The following is a 20,647-nucleotide window of genomic DNA, read 5'->3' on the forward strand; positions in this document are numbered from 1 at the left end:
TGACAGAAAGGAGGACATGAAGATGGGACTTTGGCCGGGCACGGTGGCTCATGCCTGTAATCCCAGCACTTTGGGAGGCCAAGGCGGGCTAATCATGAGGTGAAACCTGGTCTCTACTAAAAATACAAAAAATTAGCTGGGCGTGGTGGCGCACACCTGTAATCCGAGCTACTCGGGAGGCTGAGTCAGGAGAATCGCTTGAACCCAGAAGGCAGAGGTTGCAGTGAGCCGAGATCGCGCCACTATACTCCAGCCCGTGCAAGACTCCGTCTCAAAAAAAAAAAAAAAGATGGCACTTTGGGGTCTTTCCAGCAACTTTGGGGGTCTTTCCAACCCCCCACCCTCACCCCCTTCCCCAGGCTCACCATCCACTTGGGTCTGGCTGTGATGCTCCTGGCTGAAGGGCCCGTAGCCGGCCTCAGAGCGTGCCCGCACCTGCACCAGGTAGCTGGCTCCCTGCTTCAGGCCCTGCAGCTCTGCCCGGTTTTCTGATGTCTTCAGGAACCGCACGCTGCTGGGACCCTCGGCGCCCTGTCCAGGAGGAGGGGACTGGCTGTCACCCGAGGCCCAAGTTCCTGCTGCTCTTCTCGCCTCCTCCCCTCACCCTGCGCTCGCATCACTAGCCTGCCTGGCAGCTGGCGAGGCCTTTGGGAGAACTTACGTGTGCAAGCCATGTGCTGTGCATTCATATCTTTTTTTTTTTAAGACAAGTCCCACTCTGTCACTGCGGCTGGAGTGCAGTGACCCAAACACAGCTCACGGCAGCCTCAACCTCCTGGGCTCAAGTGATATTCCCACCTCAGCCTCCTGAGTAGCTGGGACCACAGGCACATGCCACCATGCCTGGCTAATTTTTTTTTGGGACAGAGCCTCACTCTGTTGCCCAGGCTGGAGTGCAATGGTGCAACCTTGGCTCACTGAAACCTCTGCCTCTTTTGTTCAAGTGATTCTCCTGCCTCAGCTTCCTAAGTAGCTGGGATTACAGGGACCCACCAGTGTACCTGGCTAATTTCGGTATTTTTTGTAGAGATGGGATTTCACCCCCGTCTCTACTAAAAATACAAAAAATTAGCTGGGCATGGTGGCACGTGCCTGTAATCCCAGCTACTCAGGAGGCTGAGGCAGGAGAATTGCCTGAACCCAGGAGGCGGAGGTTGCGGTGAGCCGAGATCGTGCCATTGCACTCAAGCCTGGGTAACGAGAGCGAAACTCTGTCTCAAAAAAAAAAAAAAAAAAGAGATGGGGTTTCACCATGTTTGCCAGGCTGGTCTCAAACTCCTGACCCCAGGTGTTCTACCTGCCTCGGCCTCCCAAAGTGCTGGGATTACAGGTGTGAGTCACTGTGCCCAGTCTAATTTTTTTTTCATTTTAAATTTTTTATAGACACGAGGTTTCACCATGTTGCCCAGGCTGGCCTCAAACTCCTAGGCTCAAGCAGTTTGCCTGTCTTGGCCTCTCAAAGTGCTGGGTATTACAGGTGTGGCTACCACACATGACCTGAGCCACTGTGCTGGCCATGTGTGCCTGGTACTGTTACAGTAACTATTATGTAGATGAGGTGTCTGAGGCTCAGATAGGCCAAGGGGCTTACTCAAGGCAGCCCAGAGAATCCATAGCAGAGCTGGAATTCAAATGTCTGCCAGGTATCTGCAACACAGATATCCCAGCCGGGAGAGCACAGCCCACTGCCCACCCACTGCCAGGGGCATGGGTTGGCCTCACCTTCTCATGGTACTTGACCTCGTAGTCCAGCACAGCTCCACTGGGGGCTCGGGGAACAGCCCACGCCAAGCTCAAGCTGGTGGGTGAGGACCGCGTCACCCGGATGTCAGACACTGCAGGGGGTACTGTGAGAGGCAGAGACACAGGGAACCCTTATGCATGCACGTCTGTCCTTTATCTTTTTAAATTTTCGTTTTCTTTTTTTTTCGAGACAGGGTCTTGCTCTGCCACCCAGGCTGGAATGCAGTGGCACAATCTTGGCTCACTGCAACCTCCACCTCCCAGGTTCAAGCAGTTCTTCTGCTTCAGCCTCCCAAGTGGATTACAGGCATCCACAACCACACCTGGCTAATTTTATTTTTAGAAGAAATAGGGTTTCACCGTGTTGGCTAGGTTGGTCTTGAATTCCTGACCTCAGGTGATCCACCCACCTTGGCCTCCCAAAGTGCTGGGATTACAAGCGTGAGCCACTACGCCCAGCCCTCATTTTTTTATTTTTAGTAGAGACAGGGTTTCACCATGTTGGCCAGGCTGGTCTTGAACTGCTGACCTCCTGATCAACCTGGCCATGTCCTTTATCTTTTCCAGCACTTGCTCTGCTGGATATGCTTGTCTGTTTCCCCCTGGCTGTTTCAAGAATTTCTTTTGATTCTCTCTGCCCCCAGTCCCATTTGCAGAACTCTCCTGCCCACCCTTCCGTCCTCCTACCCTCTCTTTTCTTATTCGTTTATTTTGAGAGAGGGTCTCACTCTGCACCAGGCTGGAGTGCAGTGGTGGGATCATAGCTCACTGCAGCCTCCAACTCCCGGGACTCAAGTGACCCTCTCTCATCTCAACCTCTTGAGTAGCTGGGACCACAGGTATGGGTTGCCTCACCTGGGTCATATTTTTATTTTTTGTAGAGACAAGATTTTCCTATGTTGCCCAGGCTAATCTTGAACTCCAGGACTCAAGTGATCCAGAGCCGGGATTACAGGAGTGAGTCACTATGCCCACCCCTTGCCCTCTTTCTGCCTCTTGCCCCCAAAGCCTTGACTGCTCACATTTCCTTGGGAACCCCACTTCACAGCTCCTGCCTTTCCCTTTCAGGCTTTCAGTGACATCCCTCCCGCCGGACCACCAGCTGCCCCAGCCCCCAAGTCTCACCTTCTCGGTCCGTGGTGACGTTGACAGGCTCAAATGGGACGGGCCCTGTGGCTAAGGAGGACACCCCGTTCAACGCAGTGACCTCAAAGGCATAGGTGAAGTCAGGACGCAGGCCTCGAACCATCACCCAGGGCTCCACCAGGTCCCGGGGACTGGGATCGAAGGTCAGATCTCCCCCACAGGGTGCGCAGGAGCCTCCGGGTCGGCACTCCCGACAGCGGAGGGTGTAGGTGAGGTCTTCTCGGCCGCCTGACTCGAGGGGCGCGCTCCACTCCAGGTGCAGGGAGGAGCCGTTCAGGTGGGAAACCACGCTCCGTGGAGCCGAGGGAGGGGCTGCGGGAGAGCGGGGGGTCAGGCCGAGGCTGACCTGCTCCATGGCAGTGGGGAGAGCGCAGTGGAGGGGCCAGCACCCATGCTGGCCTCTTGCCTTGGAGACAGCGGGCTTCACCTTGGAGCTAGGGAGCAGCATGCCAGGGGCAAAGGGAGGAAGTCCAGGGAGGATGGGGGCCATGTCGGGGGCTGCCTCAGGGGTCTCTGATCCCTCCCCACTGAATTGCACCTGGGTGCTGGTCACTTACTGGTGCAGGGCGCACCCCGGGCGTCTGTGCGTGCCCGGAAGTACCCAATGCGGCACTGGCAGACAGCTGATCCGATGGTGTTAGAATGGCTGTTGGCTGGGCATGGCTGGCAGGACCCTTCTCCGGACAGGGGCTTGAAGGTGCCCTGGGCACAGGCTGAGAGAGAGAGAGAGAGAAAGAGAGAGAGAGAGAGAGAGAGAGAAAGCATTCATCAACAGTATGCACAAAAACATCCATCTGCACGGTGGGCCTGGTGGCACAAGCCTGTAATGCCAGCATTTTGGGAGGCCAAGGCTGGAGGATCACTTGAGCCAAGGGGTTCAAGACCAGCCTGGGCAAGGGTCAGGCGCAGTGGCTCACACCTGTAATCTCAGCACTTTGGGAGGCCAAGGTGGGTGGATCATGAGGTCAGGAGATCAAGACCATCCTGGCTAACACGGTGAAACCCCATCTCTACTAATACAAAAAATTGGGTGTGGTGGTGGGTGCTGGTAGTACCAGCTACTTGGGAGGCTGAGACAGGAAAATTGTTTGAACCAGGAAGCGGAGTTGCAGTGAGCAGAGATGGCGCCACTGCACTTCAGCCTGGGTGACAGAGTGAGATTCCATCTCTTAAAAAAAAGAAAAATCCAGCTACTTTTAAGGCTGATGAAGTGCTAAGGTGGGAAAATGGAAGAAAGATCTCAAAACCTCACCTCTTAAGAGGAGAAAGGAGACTCTCTCCCCAGAGAAGCGGTCCTAACCTTTTTTGACCCTGATCTTGGCAGTCTGGTGAAGCTCACAGAAAGACCTCTACTCCAAATTATGACTTCAAACGTACACCACAAAATACATAGCAATACCAGGGAAACCAATTAAGCCGAAATGCAATGATTGAAACATGAAGAAAAAAGTGTGGGCTACAACAACATTTGTGTTTCTTTATTAAGATGTAGCAGCAGGTCTCCTACCTCTGTAGTACTGAAGTCATCATGAACAAAAACAATGTTTTGAGATTCTCGAGGCACTTGGAATGGGCTGTAAATACCTGTGATTTTTTTTTTTTTTTTTCCTAAGGAGGAGGCTGAGGTGGGCAGATCACTTGAGGTCAGGAGTTCAAGATCTACCTGGCCAACATGGTGAAACCCTATCTCTACTAAAAATACAAAATTAGCTGGGCATCGTAATGCACTCCTGTAATCCCAGCTATTCGGGAGATTGAGGCAGGACAATCACTTGAACCTGGGAGGCAGAGGCTGCAGTGAGCTGAGATTGTGCCACTCACTGCACACTAGCCTGGGCGACAGGGCAAGACTCTGTCTCAAAAAAAAAGAAGTCATTTTTTTTTTGTTGTTGTTCTACCAAAACTCACAGATTCCCTAGAAAACCAGAGTAAGAAGCCCTTGTCTAGAGGGAAGGCTATGTGAGAATTCAGTATCAGCAAATTAGAGGAGACTCACAATGAACAAGTGGGGAGAACCTGATGGCTTTGTCCGGACACCAAGGTCCCCCGCCAGGACAGTCCTGCCGCCCAGACCAGCCTCCCATGGTCGGCAAGCAGGGAAGTTGGCCAGGCTTCCAGAGAAGTCTGGAAATGAGAAAGAGCCCAGAAAACAGATCCACCCTCTAGTAATCTCAGGAGAGGGAAGAGCATTTAAAACGGAAACTTGGCGAGGTGTCGGCTCACGCCTGTAATCTCACTGGGAGGCCGAGGCGGGCAGATCCCAAGGTCAGGAGTTCGAGACTAGCCTGCTTAACATGGTGAACCCAGTCTCTACTAAAAATACAAAATTAGCCGGGCGTGGTGGTGTGGACCTGTAATCCCAGCTGCTCTGGAGGCTGAGGCAGGAGAATCGCCTGAACCTGGTTGCAGTGAGCCAAGGTCGCTCCACTGTACTCCAGCCTAGGTGACAGAGGGAAACTATCTCAAAAACTAACTAAACTAACGAAATAAATAAAATGGAAACTTAAGAAATGGGTCTGGGCTAGGCATGGTGGCTCATGCCTGTAATCCCAGCACTTCAGGAGGCCGAGGTGGGTGGATCACGAGGTCAGGGGTTTGAGACCAGCCTGGCCAACCTGGTGAAACCCTGTCTCTACTAAAAATACAAAATTAGCCGGGCATGGTGGTGGGTGCCTGTAATCCCAGCTGCTCGGGAGGCTGAGGCAGGAGAATTGCTTGAACCGGGGAGGCAGATGATGCAGTGAGCCTAAACTATGCCACTGCATTTCAGCCTGGGCGACAGAGCAAGACACGGTCTCCAAAAAACAAACAAACATGGGTCCAAGAGTGGAGTTCATGGCGTTCGTTCAGGACCCTCCCCCTGGATGAGCAGCACGCTCAGGGGAAGCTCCAGCTCTCACCTCGGCACTTGGTGTTCCCCTCAGCCGCCTCGAACCCCGGAGCACAGCTGCAGCCCGTGACCGGCTGCTCGGCCCACTGGCCGTCCTCACGGCAGTAGAGGCTGGGACTGGGGCCAGGGGCAGGGACGGCGTCCACCACGCAGCTCCCTGCCACGGGCACGACCAGCTCCCGAGGCACGGTCTCTGGGAAGCGGGTCAGGTTCACAGTCAGCTGGGCACACTTCTTGTAGAAGAGGTGCAGGGACAGCAGGGCCATGCAGGCGCCCTGGTCCTGGAAGGCCAGGTAGAAGCCGGCCTTGCTGAGCGGTCCCAGGCGCAGCGTCTTCACGTTCACCTTCCCGGTGGCCTCGGCCCCAGGGCGCTTCCGGGTGAGATGCTCGGCGGCCACCGTGTCCACCTGCCAGGATAGGGGAGACACACTGCTGCTGTCCCACTCCCTGAGGACCCAGTGGACTGTCATGCGCTTCCCACCTCACCCTCCCAGACCTCTTCCATTCCTGTTCCAGAACCTTCCCCCACCTACCCCAGGACACACTTTCTGCAGATCCCCACACTGTCCTTTCATCCTTGCAAAGCTCCCGCAATGTGCCCAACCTCCAGCCTGCCCCCTGCCCTTTTCAGTCACTTGTTCTACAAACATTTACTGACACTGACGCCATGCCAGGCTTTGACCTCAGAGTCAAGGAGACGGAAATAAATGAATCCTAGGGAAGTTATAAAGTATCCTGAGGCCGGGCGTGGTGCCTCAGGCCTGTAATCCTTTGGGAGGCCGAGGCAGGAGAATCGCTTGAGCCCAGGAGTTCGATACCAGCCTGGGCAACATAACAAGATCTCATTTTAAAAATATAGATATAGCCGGGCACGGTGGCTCAAGCCTGTAATCCCAGCACTTTGGGAGGCCGAGGCGGGTGGATCACGAGGTCGAGAGATCGAGACCATCCTGGTCAACATGGTGAAACCCTGTCTCTACTAAAAATACAAAAAATTAGCTGGGCATGGTGGCTCGTGCCTGTAATCCCAGCTACTCAGGAGGCTGAGACAGGAGAATTGCCTGAACCCAGGAGGCGGAGGTTGCGGTGAGCCGAGATCGCGCCATTGCGCTCCAGCCTGGGTAACAAGAGCGAAACCCCATCTCAAAAATAAATAAATAAATAAATAATAAAAATAAAAATAAAAATATAGATATAAAATAAAAATAAACAGGTGGGGCACGGTGGCTCATGTCTGTAATCCCAGCACTTTGGGAGGCCGAGGCGGGTGGATCATCTGAGGTCAGGAGTTCAAGACCAATCTGGCCAAGACAGTGAAACCCCATTTCTAATAAAAATACAAAAAAGAATTAGTGGGGTGTGGTGGTGTGCACCTGTAATCTCAGTGGGGCTGAGGCAGAGAACTGCTTGAAAGGAGAAGGGAGGTGGAGGTTGCAGTGAGCCAACACTGAGACACTGCACTCCAGCCTGGGTAACAGTGAGACTCCGTCTCAAAAATTAAAAATGAAGTTAATAAAGTGAAGAGTGCCGAGACCGACAGGTGGGCAGAGCTCTGCAGGACCGCAGGGAAGAATCTGCCAAGGCGGCACAGGCAAGATCGCGGAGCTGGAACCTGGAGGACAAGCAGGGGTGTGAGAGGTAGAGAAGAGGCCCCTAGGCGGAGGCTGCTGCAAAGTCCGGAGCTGGAAACCAGCCAGGTGCAGTCAGGGAACGAGCAGCTCAGCGTGGCTGGAGCATCGTGGGGTAGGGTGGCCGAGGTGACCGGAGGCCTCAGGACTGGGTCTCCCTGGGGGCCTGGCCAGGCAGCCCCCAGATATTCTGCTGCTCCACCCACAAGACCACCTGCTTCCCTCCCCATAGCTCAGCCTCCTGCTTCCAGTCCCCAGCGCCCTGACCAGAGGCCTGGGAACCGCATTGGCTGCCCTCTAGGCCATGGGCCTGCTCGCTAGGAATCCCGCCTTGGTTGTGGCTGAGCTCCAGGGGCACCCGGGTACCTTGATGTAGGGGTTCTCCATCCAGGCGGGCGTGAGGGCCGTGGCCGTGTCCGCGTCGCTCTCATAGTAGAAGACAGTGAAAGTCTCTTTGCAAGATCGCCCGGCCCGAGGCAGGGAGAGACACTCCAGCATGGTGAAGCGCAGTGTGGCATACACGTGGACGGCGCCCCGCCGCGGGACCCAGCCCGTGCGGAGCCAGTGGGCCTGGCCCGGGGGCCGTTGCACGTCACACACCTCATAGGTGCGCACGCTGTGCTGCTCCTCATCCAGGCCGCTGAGCTCCTCCCACTGCAGAGAAGGGGGTCAGGTCGGGGGCCCGCCAGGGAGAAGGCTGCATGGAGTGAACCCCATAAAGTGAGAGGGACTGAGAAAGGGGCCACTGGTACTGTTCAGAGGGCGCCTCTGAGGGCAAGGGCTCAGATGACACTGCTTGGGCCTCTGTCATCTGGGGGACAGGGGTGAGGAGTGGCACACAGAAAGCAGGCGGCAAGGGCACCCCCTCTTCCCTTAGTTTCCTCCAGCGCTCCAGCTCCTGGGCCCAGCTCTCACCTGCCCATCCACCTGAGGGAACGTCACCCACTTCAGATCAGCAGTTTCCAATTTTGTATTCAGCAGGGTCTCTGAGACAGAGAGAGAGAGGCAAAGTCAGTGCTTGGGTGGGGGAGGGAGGTCAGGAACACCAGATCCCTGGAAACCGAGGCAGGTGGATCCTCTTAGCTCTGAGCTGGGGTTACGGGTGGGGAGAGGGGAGCAAGCCCTGCCCTCTACACTGGACTCTGATTTCTGGCCTCTTTTGCTAAGTGCCAACCCCAACCCCGACATCTGGCACACATGGGGGTCCCTTGGGATACCCCAGATCTAAGCTTCCCTGGAAGAGGAAGGGAGAACAAAATGCACTGGGAGAAGGGGCGGCAGCTCAGAAAAGGTTAAAATGGGAGCCCTGCCCAGGTCCTGACCCCCACGAGCAGAGGCTGCTGGCGCTGGCGTGGGAGGCCCCGAAACTTCACTCCCTGTCCAAGACCCCTCCCTGCTCTCAGACCAAACACCTCATCCTTCTCTCCTGGAAGGGGGTGCTCCTGCCTGGGGCATAGCCCTGACCCCCACCCCAGCACCTCCTTCCCTGCCAGTGCCAAGGGCAGGAGGCGCTGGAGGGAGGGAAGCTAGGTTCCCACTGCGGCTCCCGCAGAGGCCTCACATCTGGATTTGGTTATGGGAAAGCAAAGGGGAGGAGATTCTGGGGGGGGGGCGGTGTGAAGGGGAGGGATGAACACACCTGGCTTGGCTCAAATCATCAGGGGAGGGGACAGGCACTGGAGGAAGGGAGGAGGATTAGGAAAAACTGCACAGCCCCTGGCAGTGGAGAGAGGAGGAGGGAGGGCAGGGGAATCCCCTTGGGGGCCGCCAATGTGGGGGGCAGCGGGCGCTGCGAAGGGCGGAGAGGGGAGCCAGGAGAACACCTGGAACCGCCTCCCACCCCACGGGGGATGCAGGACAGAAGGGAAAGAGGGTGGGTGAGGCAGCCTCTTCCCGGGAACCAAATGATGTCCTCCTGCCAGGGGTCAGATGGGAACCCAGCCAGCTTGAGGTGAGAGGTGCAGGGTCCCCACGGATGGCAAGAGACAGCCCTGCTCACTGGGGACAGGATGCCCGGGTTCTGGGAAGGGGGTGGATAGAGGCTGCCGTCTCCACCCTCCATTGTTCCAGCCAGGATAGTGTTTTCCTGTCTCCAATTTACACACTGTCTCTGCCTCGGGTAGTCCACAGCCCGGAGCAAGCGCCGGCTCCCTCCGAATCCCAGCGCGGCCCAGCGCGGCCGCAGCACGCTTTGATCTGTCAGTTCTCGGTCTCTCACCTCTCTCTCCCTCACTCTCTGTCCACCTCCATTTCTCTTTCTGACAGTCACTGTCTCTCCTTCTCTTTCTGCCTCCACTGCTCGGCGTTCCTCGGGGCACAGGGTCTTGGATAAACTAACCTTAACTAAGCCCCAGCCTCCTCCTCTGAAAACTGGGGCCAATGACAGCGCCCCCACTCAGTGTTGCTGGAGAGGTGAAATTAACCTTTGTAAGGTGCTCAGCATAGGCAGGAGGCTTGCCAGCGCTCGGGTAATAGGTGTCACAATCACCATTTTCTCTTTGCCTGTGTCTTTTCTTCTCACCACACCTTGTCCTCGTGGTTTTCCCACCTCTTCCTCTTCGCCTCTTCCTTCACGTTTCCCCCCCTCCCCTTCTCCTTTCTCTGAGCTGGCAAGCCTCCCCTCACTCCCACCCCACACCCAGCCTTTGATCCTCAGCCCAGAGCAGTCCTCCCCAGCCTGGGGGAGAGGGTTTTTCCAACACCGCTGAATCCTTCCTTTCAGGAGCCCCCCCATAGCCTATCCCCCGCCAGAGACCCCTTTCATACCAGATAGCGAAAGGAGGTGTTGGCAGCTTACTTAAGGGAGATTAGGGACATAGAAGGAGGGTTTCCAGGGCTCTTGGCTCCCCTCTAGGAGCCAGGAGGGACAGCGACCCATGGCCGAGGAAACACTTGGAGACCAGGAGGCTGGAGTTAGGCTGGGTTAGGGCGACGTGGGGGCCGTGTGGGTCAGTTTCTACTGGCTCCTAGGTCTCCAGGGAAGCCCGGGGCTCACCTGAGGCGGGGGTCTAGACGGCATTTAAAGGGATGGGGTGCAGCCTGTAGAAACCAAGGGGCCATCTAGCAGGGGCGGGGCACTGGGCTGCAGAGCAGTTTGGGTGTTTGGGGTGTGAATGCAAAGGAGGCCATCCTGTTGCAGGAGTGTGGAACTGTAGGACCAAAGTGTGATCGCTAAGGAATTAGCGGCGGGGGTCATTTTAGGGCCCAGCACCAAGTTCTGCCTTGTCTGCTGTTGCTCCTCCAGAAACGTTCCGTCACGTAGGGCGGGAGGTGGGAGTGGGTCAGAAACTTTGCAGTAGTTTTGAACAGTGGGGTAGGGAAGAAAGAAAAGGCTGCCAGGGGCGTCTGGAGTCAGCAGTGAGAGTTTGGGGAGCCCGGGTAGGGGAATGTCCCGGGTCGCAGCCAGACTCCATCTCTTTCCCAAACAAAAGAAAACTCCACTCCCCGCCGGGCGCCTCTTCCCCGCCCCCCTCCCGTTCCAGCACTATTGGTTCGAAGTGCTTGGGATTGGGGTGCCGGGGTAGAGGTAGACAGAGGATGGCCCCTCCACTCCGAGGCCCAGATGTGGGGGAGAGGTCCCAGGAGTGACGGGGTGCCCCCCAAGGAAACTCACCTTCCAAAGCAGCGGCCAGAGAAGCCCAACAGAGCAGGACCCGGAGTTCCATGGCGCCACCTCACTCGTTTAGGGTCCGATCCGAGTTTGGGGGGCCCTCGCCCCCCCAGCTCTGATTCTCCCTGGGCGGGTGGATGCAGATTCTCTGCTCGGGACTTTCCGTCGGGGCCCTCAGCGCGGGCCCATGCGAGCGCGCGGGGCACCGGGCGAGGCGCCCAAGTGTGGCCCCGCGGCTGCGCCGCGCACACCGGCGGCGGGCCCGGGGCGTGCTGGCAGTGGCCACGCCGGGCCGGCGCGCAGCGAGACGTGGCTGGAGTTGGGGTCCCTCCGGGGCCTCAGGGTCCCGCCCCGGCTGGCGGGGGCTGAGCCGGCCGCTCGCGGTCTCCCCCCCTCCCAGCAGTGGCGCTGTTCGCGCCGCCGGGCCGAGTGCTCTCCTCGCGCGCGGGGAGGGTGGGAGCCCGAGCGGGGACAGAGCGGGAGGGAGGGAGACTGCGGCGCGGGGCCGGGCGGGCCGGGCCGGGGCTGAGCAGCGCGGGGACTGGGCCGGGCGGCGCCGGGCATGGGAGGGAGGGAACCGCGGGGGGCGGGGGCAGCTCCCCCTACGCCGGGGCTCGGCGAGGGGGCCCGGGGCGCGCTGATTGGAGCTCACGCTGCTGAATAATTCATGAGGGAAGCGGAGAGGGGCGCCGAGCGGAGCAGGTCGGGAAGTTGGGAGAAAGTTTGCAGAAGGGGGAGGGGCGGCGGGCGTGGAACCCCGAGACCGCCCAGATGTGCGCCGAGGCCGTGCGCCCTGTCCCGGACGCAGCCTGTTCAGGCTGGGGCCTAGGGACCCCCGGGACAGGCCCGAACCCGGCTGGCACCAGAGAGCAGAGAAAATACACACCCAGCAGCAACACAGGGGGCCGCCCAGGCGTGCGGGTAGATGGTCACCGCGCTCACAAAGCCCGCTCTGACCTTGCTGCGGACTCCAGATGCCGCTCTTGGATGCGCCCACCACCCTCTAGTGGGCGCAGGGACTGCGTTTGGGGGGGAAAGGGAAGGAAAAGGGGGCCGAAGCTTTGGAGAATGGAGGGGCTGCCCAGGGGGTCCGAAGGAGGAATCCAAGTTTGGAAAACCTTGCAGTGAACGTTCACACAGTCACCCCGTAAACATTAAGTGTTGGGGACCTACTGCGCGCGCAACGGAGCCCTTAAAACTGTCCAGAGGGGGCGCGCATTGAGCTGACCTGGGGATAAATAGAGAAAAATCGAGGAAACAACGGTAAAGAAAAGGTAGGTGTGGCCTGGGGGCGATGGCGCACACCTGTAATCCCAGCACTTTGGGAGGCCAAGGCAGGCGGATCACGAGGTCAGGAGTTCAAGACTAGCCTGGCCAAGATGGTGAAACCTGGACTCTACTAAAAATACAAAAATTAGCTGGACATGGTTGCGCGCGCCTGTAATCCAATTTACTGGGGAGGCTGAGGCAGGAGAATCGCTTGAACCCGGGAGGCGGAGGTTGCAGTGAGTCGCCCCCACTGCATTCCATCCTTGGCTACAGAGCGAGACTCCCTCTCAAAAACAAAACAACAATAAAAAGAAAAAGAAAGAAAGTGGGTGTGTCCGAGAGGGTGAGGGGTCCCGGTAGATCTCCAAATAGCCCTTCTCACTCTCACTCTCGTGTTTTGGGGGGGCTTCCCCCGCCGCCTGCAGCCACGACCCCTGAGGCTGGGGCTGCGGCGGCTGCTGCTGTCTTTCCTGAGCTGTTTCCTGTCTGGCTCCTGGGGGCCCTCGGGATGGCTGGGAGGGGCCCTTCCTCTCATTGCCAGCTCCCCCCACCCTCCCATCAGTTAGCGGGGAGGGTCCAGCACAGCAGTGCTCCTCCCACCAACCCCCCCCACCTCCCCACCCCACCCCACTCCCCCACCCTACCCCCGCCGTCTAAGGGTTACTGGGTGGATGGATTGGAGGAGGTGCTGCTCCAGGAGTCAACCCCTGCAAGGAGCAGAAGAAAAGGGCTCCAAAAGGAATTAACGAGACAAAATCGATCTCTATCTCGCTTTTTTTTTTTTTTTTGAGATGGAGTTTCTGTTGCCCAGGCTGGGGTGCAGTGGCACGATCTCAGCTCACTGCAATCTCCTCCTCCCGGGTTCAAGCCATTCCCCTGCCTCAGCCTCCCAACTAGCTGGCATTACAGACGGCTGCCACCACGCCTGGCTAGTTTTTCTATTTTTAATAGAGACAGGGTTTTGCCATGTTGGCCAAGCTGGTCTTGAACTCCTGACCTCAAGTGATCCACCCACCTTGGCCTCCCACAGTACTGGAATTACAGACGTGAGCCACCACCCTCCGCTGGGAGACAGAATCTTGAAGAGCCCAGCAAGAGAGACGCCGGAGTCCAGGATGTCTAGGGGGCTGCCAGGGCCCTTACGTCCCAGAGGGGACAGCGGGCCTGTGATAACCTCTTGTCCCAGCTTACTTATCTTCCTGCTGCAAGAGGTGTTCCCCACACCACTGCCCTTCCTCGCCGTTCTGCCTGGGTCCTTGGCCAGGGTTGGGGTGGGTCACTGAGGGCAGGAAACAGCCGGCTTCGCTGGAGCCAGGCAGATCAGGCTGGAGCTGGGAATTCCCTCCTCCCTCCCCATGCAGGCCTAGTCTCCCCTCCTCTTATTCAGCTTTTCCCTTGGGGTTCTCTGCAACCCGCTCCCAAACTGCCCTGCCTTTTGCTGCTGTCACTTCCGTACCCAGATCCTGAAGCCTCTAAAAGTTATGTCTTCTAGCTGGATGCAGTAGCTCAGGTCCAAAATCTCAGCACTTTGGGAGGCCAAGGTGGGCAGATCACCTGAGGTCAGAAGTTCAAGACCAGCCTGGCCAACATGTTGAATCAAACCCCTTCTCTACTGAAACACAAAAATCAGCTGGGCGTGGTGGTGCACACCTGTAGTCCCAGCTTCTAGGAAGCTGAGGCCCAAGAATTGCTTGAACCCAGGAGGTGGAGGTTGCAGTGAGCAGAGACTGTACCACTGTGCTCTAACTTGGGAGACAGAGCAAGACTCTCTCAAAAAGATATATAAAGTAAATAAGCATTCCCTGGGGAGTACAAAGAAAAATAAAGAAAAAAAAGTAAATAAATAAATAGCCTGGGCGCGGTGGCTCATGCCTGTAATCCCAACACTTTTTTTTTTAACCTTTGGTCTTTGAAATCCCAACACTTTGGGAGGCCGAGGCAAACAGATCACCTAAGGTCAGGAGTTTGAGACAGTGAAACCCTGTCTCTAATGAAAATACAAAAATTAGCCAGGCGTGGTTTTGCAGGCCTGTAGTTTCAGCTATTCGGGAGGCTGAGGCAGAAGAATTTCTTGAACCCCGGGAGGCGGAGGTTACAGTGAACCAATATCATGTCATTGCACTCCAGCCTGGGCAACAGTGAGACTCTGTCTCAAAATAAATAAATTAATTAATTTTTTAAAAAAATAGAAAACACTCATCTCAGTGGGCACAGTGACTTACACCTGTAATGCCAGTATTTTGGTAGGACTGTCTGAGCCCAGGAGTTTGAGACCAGCCTGGACAACATAGCAAGACCCTGTCTGGCTGGGTGCGGTGGCTCAAGCCTGTAATCCCAGCACTTTGGGAGGCTGAGGCGGGTGGATCACGAGGTCAAGAGATCGAGACCATCCTGGTCAACATGGGGAAACCCCGTCTCTACTAAAAATATAAAAATTAGCTGGGCATGGTGGCGCGTGCCTGTAATCCCAGCTACTAAGGAGGCTGAGGCAGGAGAATTGCCTGAACCCAGGAGGCGGAGGTTGCGGTGAGCCGAGATCGCGCCATTGCACTCCAGCCTGGGTAACAAGAGTGAAACTCCGTCCCAAAAAAAAAAAAAAAAAAAAAGAAATAACAAGGAACAAATCATCCCGTTCTCTGTAAATTGTTGAACTTCTCATACTTTTCCACGTCCCAGTCTCCCCTCTTCTGGGCCACCTAACTATGTCAGGTCCAAAGTTCACGAAGTTTAAACCTCAGCACCTCTCACCTGCCTGGCTTCTTCCACAGCCCTGGTTAATAAGTGCCATCCATTTAAACAGTTTTGAAAGTGAGAACACTTGAAATGACCTGACATCTTACAGCTCTGTTATGAAAGGAATTTGATAGAGCTTTCAACAATACCAACAGAGTTGTGAAGCTCAAATAAATGTGTATAAACAATAATGAAATTTTAAAAACTTACCCAGGCTACTTGGGAGGCTGAGGCAGAAGAATCACTTGAACCCAAGAGGCAGAGGTGTAGTGAGCCAGGATTGAGCCACTGCATTCCAGCCTGGTGACAGAGCGAGACTCCGCCCCCCTCCCCAAACAAACAAACAAAAGAATTTAGCCAGGCACTGCGGCTCACACCTGTAATTCCAGCACTTTGGGAAGCCAAGTCGGGAGGATTGCTTGAGTCCTGGAGTTTGAGACCAGCCTGGGCAACAAAGTGAGACCCCTGTCTCTATCAAAAAATTGGCTGGGCGTGGTGGCACGTAGCTGTTGTCTCAGCCACTGGGGAGGCTGAGGTGCAAGGACCACTTGAGCCTGGGAGGTCCAGGCTGCACAGAGCCTTGATTGCACCACTGCATTCCAACCTGGGCAACAGAGTGAGACTCCATCTCAAAGAAACAAATTAACTAGCCATCCTAGAGGAAAGACTGAGGAAGAATAGAAAATAACATTACAAAATCATCATATGAAGAAATGGTCAAAGAGTAACATATACATATAAGAAAAAAAGTAGGAAATGCAAGTATTCCAGCACTACATCAGCCGTATTTACTATAAATATTGTGATTTTTCTAGACTGTGTAATATTTATAATATTTGTCATATTTTAAACATTTGAGGTCAGCTGCAGTGTCTTTTCTTTGTTTTTTGAGATGGAGTCTCCCTCTATTGCCTAGGCTGGAGTGCAGCGGTGAAATCTCGGCTCACTGCAACCTCCACCTCCTGGGTTCAAGTAATTCTTCTGTCTCAGCCTCCTGAGTAGCTGGGACTACAGGCTTGAGCCACCATGCCTGGCTAGCTTTTTTGTATTTTTAGTAGAGATGGCGTTTCACCATATTGGCCAGGCTGGTCTCGAACTCCTGACCTCGTGATTCACCTGCCTCGACTTCCCAGAGTGCTGGGATTAAAGGTGTGAGCTACTGCGCCTGGCCATCAGTTGTTTCTTTTTCCAATACAAGACATTAATTTTTACACCTAATTTTTTTTTTTTTTTAAGAGACAAGATCTCCCTTTATCACCCATGCTGAAGTTCAGTGGCATGATTGTGGCTCACTGCAGCCTCGAACTCCCAGACTCAGAGATCTTCCTGCTTCATTCAGCCTCCCAAGTAGCTGAGACTACAGGCAAACGCCACCATCCCTAGCTAATGTTGTTAAAGTTTGTAGAGATGGAGTCTCACTATGTTGCCCAGGCTAGTCTTGAACTCCCGACCTCAAGTGGTCTAGCCTCAACCTCCCAAGGTCCTATGATTATAGGCGTGAGCCACTGCACCTGGCCTGGCTAATTTATTTTATTTTAATTTTTTGTAGAGATAAGGTCTTAGGTCTTTCTGTGTTGTCCAGGTTGGTCTCAAATTCTTACCTAATTCCAGCACTTTGTGAGGCCAAAAAAAAAAAAAAGTTAAAACATGGGCGTGGTGCCTCATGCCTGTAATCCCAGCACTTTGGGAGGGCAAGGCAGGAGGGTTGCCCGAGGTCGGGAGTTCCAGACCAGCCTGGCCAGCATGGTGAAACCCCGTCTCTATTTAAAAAAATACAAGGCCGGGCGCGGTGGCTCAAGCCTGTAATCCCAGCACTTTGGGAGGCCGAGGCGGGTGGATCACGAGGTCGAGAGATCGAGACCATCCTGGTCAACATGGTGAAACCCCGTCTCTACTAAAATTACAAAAAACTAGCTGGGCATGGTGGCGCGTGCCTGTAATCCCAGCTACTTAGGAGGCTGAGGCAGGAGAATTGCCTGAGCCCAGGAGGCGGAGGTTGCGGTGAGCCGAGATCGCGCCATTGCACTCCAGCCTGGGTAACAAGAGCGAAACTCTGTCTCAAAAAAAAAAAAAAAAAAAAAAAATACAAAACTTAGTTGGGTATTGTCGCAGGCACCTGCAATCCCAGCTACTCAAGAAGCTGAGGCAGGAGAATTGCTTGAAATCGGAGACGGAGGTTGCAGTGAGCCAAGATCACGCCATTGCACTCCAGCCTGGGCAATAGAGCGAGACTCCATCTCAAAAAAAAAAGTTTTTTCCAGCTAATTTTTTGTATTTTTAGTAGAGACGGGGTTTTACCATGTTGACCAGGATGGTCTCGATCTCTCGACCTCGTGATCCACCCGCCTCGGCCTCCCAAAGTGCTGGGATTACAGGCTTAAGCCACCGCGCCCGGCCAAAAAAAAAGTTTTAAAAAGGCTAGGTGTGGTGGCTTACGTGAGCCTGTAATCCCAGCACTCTGGGAGGCCAAGGCACGCATATTACCTGAAGTTGGGAGTTCATGACCAGCCTGGCCAACGTGATGAAACCCTATCTCTACTAAAAATACAAAAAATTAGCTGGGTGCAGTGGCACGTGCCTGGAGTCCCAGCTACTCAGAAGGCTGAGGCACAAAAATAACTTGAACCTGGGAGGTGAGGGTTGTAGTGAGCCAAGATCGAGGCACTGCACTACAGGCTGGGCAACAGAACGAGACTCCATCTCAAAAACAAAACAAAAGAAAAAACAGGCAAGGTATAGTGGCGCTTGCCTGTAATCATAGCACTTTGGGAGGCCAAGGTGGGAAGATTGCTTGAGCTCAGGAGTTCCAGGCCAGCCTGGGCAACATAGTGAGACCCCCATCTCTAAAAACAAAAAATAAAATTAAATTAAAATTGAAAACGGAGGGCACCAAGTCATTCTCTACCTTCCAGGATTAGACAGGTCAGGGGCAGAAACAGCCACGGACCTTACCAGCATCCAGGTGGCTCAGCGCCGAGCATACGTGGTGGTATACAGAAGACCCTACAGGACCACGCAGGAAGCACAGCTGATGCAGGTTTCAGGTGAGCTTTCTGCAGCAGGTCACGCTGCCTGAGTGAGTCCTAGAAGAGATGCGCAGGAAAGGAGTTTCAAGGCAGAGTTGTGGCTGGGCATGGTTGCTCATGCCTGTAATCCCAGCATTTTGGGAGGCTGAGGTGGGAGGATCATGAGGTCAGGGGATCGAGACCATCTTGGCTAACACAGAGAAACCCTGTCTCTACTAAAAATACAAAAAAATTATCCAGGTGTGGTGGCAACTGCCTGTAATCCCAACTACTTGGGAGGTTGACGCAGGAGAATCACTTGAACCTGGGAGATGGAGGTTGCAGCGAGCCGAGATCGTGCCACTGCACTCCAACCGGGGCAACAGAGTGAGACTCCATCTCAAAACAAACAAACAAACAAACAAAGAAAAAGAGGCAGAGTTGCCGACATGATGAGACTGCCCCATTTGGAGAGCTGTCAGAGTTCACAACGCCAGGTCAGAGAAGGCACGGACAGCGACCATGGGTGAGCTGGAGAGGTGCCTTAGGACCAGCCTCAGGTCATTAGGGGTGTTTGTAGGACTGTCCTGAGGAGCTGGTGAAGGGTTTTAGGCCAAGAAGCAACACTGTATGGATTGTAGAGAAAGATCCCAAGTGCATAGCTCTGGGGAATGGACTGAAAGGAATCAAGACTGAAGGCGAGTAAACCAGTGCAGTAACCAAGTGAATACGTGGGCTTGACCCCAAATAGACGTGTGTGTGTATGTGTGTGTCTGTGTGTGTGTGTGTGTGTGTGTGTGTGTGAGAGAGAGAGAGAGAGAGAGAGAGAGAGAAAGACAGAGACACTGTTGTGGGGATGGAGCCAGGGGAGGATTCAGGAGATGTTAAGGGTTGGGCACTTGGGAGGCTGAGGCTGGTGGATCACTTGAGACCAGGAGTACAAGACCAGCCTGGGCAACACGGTGAATCCCTGTCTGTACAAAAATTAGCCAGGCGTGGTGGCATGCACCTGTGGTCTCAGTTATTCGGAGGTGCTGAGGTAAGAGGATCACCTGAGCCCAGGAGGCAGAGATTGTAGTGAAGATCGCACCACTGCACTCCAGCTTGGGCGACAGAGCAAGACTCTGTCTCAAAAATAAAAATAATAGGCTGGGTGCAGTGGCCCATGCCTGTAATCCCAACTATACAGGAGGCTGAGATGGGAGGATCACTTGATCCCAGGAGGTGGAGGCTGCAGTGAGCCGAGATTTTGCCACTGCACTCCAGCCTGGGCAACAGAGTAAGACCCTGTCTCAAAAAAAAAAAAAAAATTAAACAAACAAAAGGGTATGATTGGCTGGGTGCAATGGCTCAAGTCTGTAATCCCAGCACTTTGGGAGGCTGAGGCGGGAGGATCACCTGAGGTCAGGAGTTGGAGACCAGCCTGACCAACACAGAGAAACCCCGTCTCTACTAAAAATAAAAAAATTAGCCAGGTGTGGTGGCGCATGCCTGTAATCCCAGCTACTCAGGAGGCTGAGGCAGGAGAATCGCTTGAACCCAGGAGGCGGAGGTTGCAGTGAGCTGAGATTGCGCCGTGGCACTCCAGCCTTGCAGAAAAGAGCAGAAACTCCGTCTCAAAAAACAACAAAAAAATTTCAAACACCAGTCTGGAAAAAAAAAAAAAGGAAAAAAAAAAAAAGTGTGATTGTATGGTTGACCCTTTCACATTTCATGCAGACTTTCCCATCCTGCTCCCTGCCTTAGTGCTGGGGTTAGAGGCAGGGCTGTTGAGTGCTGTTGGAAGAGCTGGAGGCTCAGAGAAATAGCAAGAAATGGCAGTGAGCCTCAGTGAGCTGATAGAAATGAGAGGAGAAGGGCAGTTTGCAGCCGAGGCCAGGGATGCCAGAGGGCATGGAGGTGGAGGAGAGAGGGGCTAAGGGGCTGGGGCCGGAGCTAAGAAGGCCGGTTGCGGGGGTTGGAAAGCTAGTGGGGAGTGGGAGGATTGGGGAGAGGTAGTGGGAGGGTCATTGTCCCAGCAGGGGGAAGTCTTTTGTTTCCTCCTTCCCCTGACAGCCTGGCAGGATATGAAGCCAGGTCCCCCATGCCAGCATCCCCGCACCCACCAGACGGCACTGTGGCCCTCCCCTGACTATTGTGTCCTGGCCGGGAATGGGGGCAAGGGAAAGCGGGAGGCTGGCTCCACGACTATTTGTGGCACGAGGTTAGGATACCGGGGTCGGGAAGGGACCAGTAGCCCTTGGGCTGGTTAGGGGAGCTTGGCACAGAAAGATGTGTGGGGAGGAGCAGGAAGCCAGGCCGGGTGGGGCCAGCACGGAGGGTAGCAGGTCGAGCCAGGGGAAGGTAGGCTGAGCCCCAGAGGAGATGACGCAGGGCCTCAGGCCTCTCCCAACCCCCTCTTCCAGCCTGGGGACCAGAGCACTCACCTGAACCCCAGAGAACCCACCACCCCCTCCATTCCCTAAGGCTGACATCACCCCATGCGGCACAGCCCAGCAACCTATCTGGCCAGAGCCTTTCACATCCAGCTGCTGCCTGGGTACCCTCCCTCCCCAGGACCCAGGAGTCCAGCCTTGCACTGCTGCCCTCCTGGAACGCTGGAAATTCATCCCTCCCCTTGGCT

At 55.0% G+C, this 20,647-nt stretch overlaps 1 protein-coding gene across 3 annotated transcripts in view; it reads right to left on the reverse strand.

Annotated features, from left to right (window-relative positions):
* Positions 1-15,317, reverse strand: part of EPHB4 (EPH receptor B4) — a 30,873-nt gene extending 15,556 nt beyond the window's left edge. Inside the window, exons 1-10 of one of the 3 annotated variants that reach the window (XM_074390634.1) lie at positions 15,230-15,317; positions 11,021-11,142; positions 8,323-8,393; positions 7,774-8,061; positions 5,790-6,186; positions 3,447-3,602; positions 2,869-3,201; positions 1,723-1,847; positions 366-531; positions 157-270 (exon numbers count right to left, since the gene is read on the reverse strand). In XM_074390634.1, coding sequence (XP_074246735.1) covers positions 157-270; positions 366-531; positions 1,723-1,847; positions 2,869-3,201; positions 3,447-3,602; positions 5,790-6,186; positions 7,774-8,061; positions 8,323-8,393; positions 11,021-11,072 — 1,702 coding nt within the window. In that variant the 5' untranslated portion in view covers positions 11,073-11,142; positions 15,230-15,317. Of the gene's footprint in view, positions 1-156; positions 271-365; positions 532-1,722; positions 1,848-2,868; positions 3,202-3,446; positions 3,603-5,789; positions 6,187-7,773; positions 8,062-8,322; positions 8,394-11,020; positions 11,866-15,229 lie in introns of those variants that run through there. The other 2 variants (XM_074390633.1, XM_003934169.3) reach the window with 2 other exon arrangements.
* Positions 15,318-20,647: the final 5,330 nt, after the last annotated feature.

The sequence above is a fragment of the Saimiri boliviensis genome, chromosome 20 (genome assembly GCF_048565385.1).
Source record: "Saimiri boliviensis isolate mSaiBol1 chromosome 20, mSaiBol1.pri, whole genome shotgun sequence".
NCBI lineage: Eukaryota > Metazoa > Chordata > Mammalia > Primates > Cebidae > Saimiri > Saimiri boliviensis.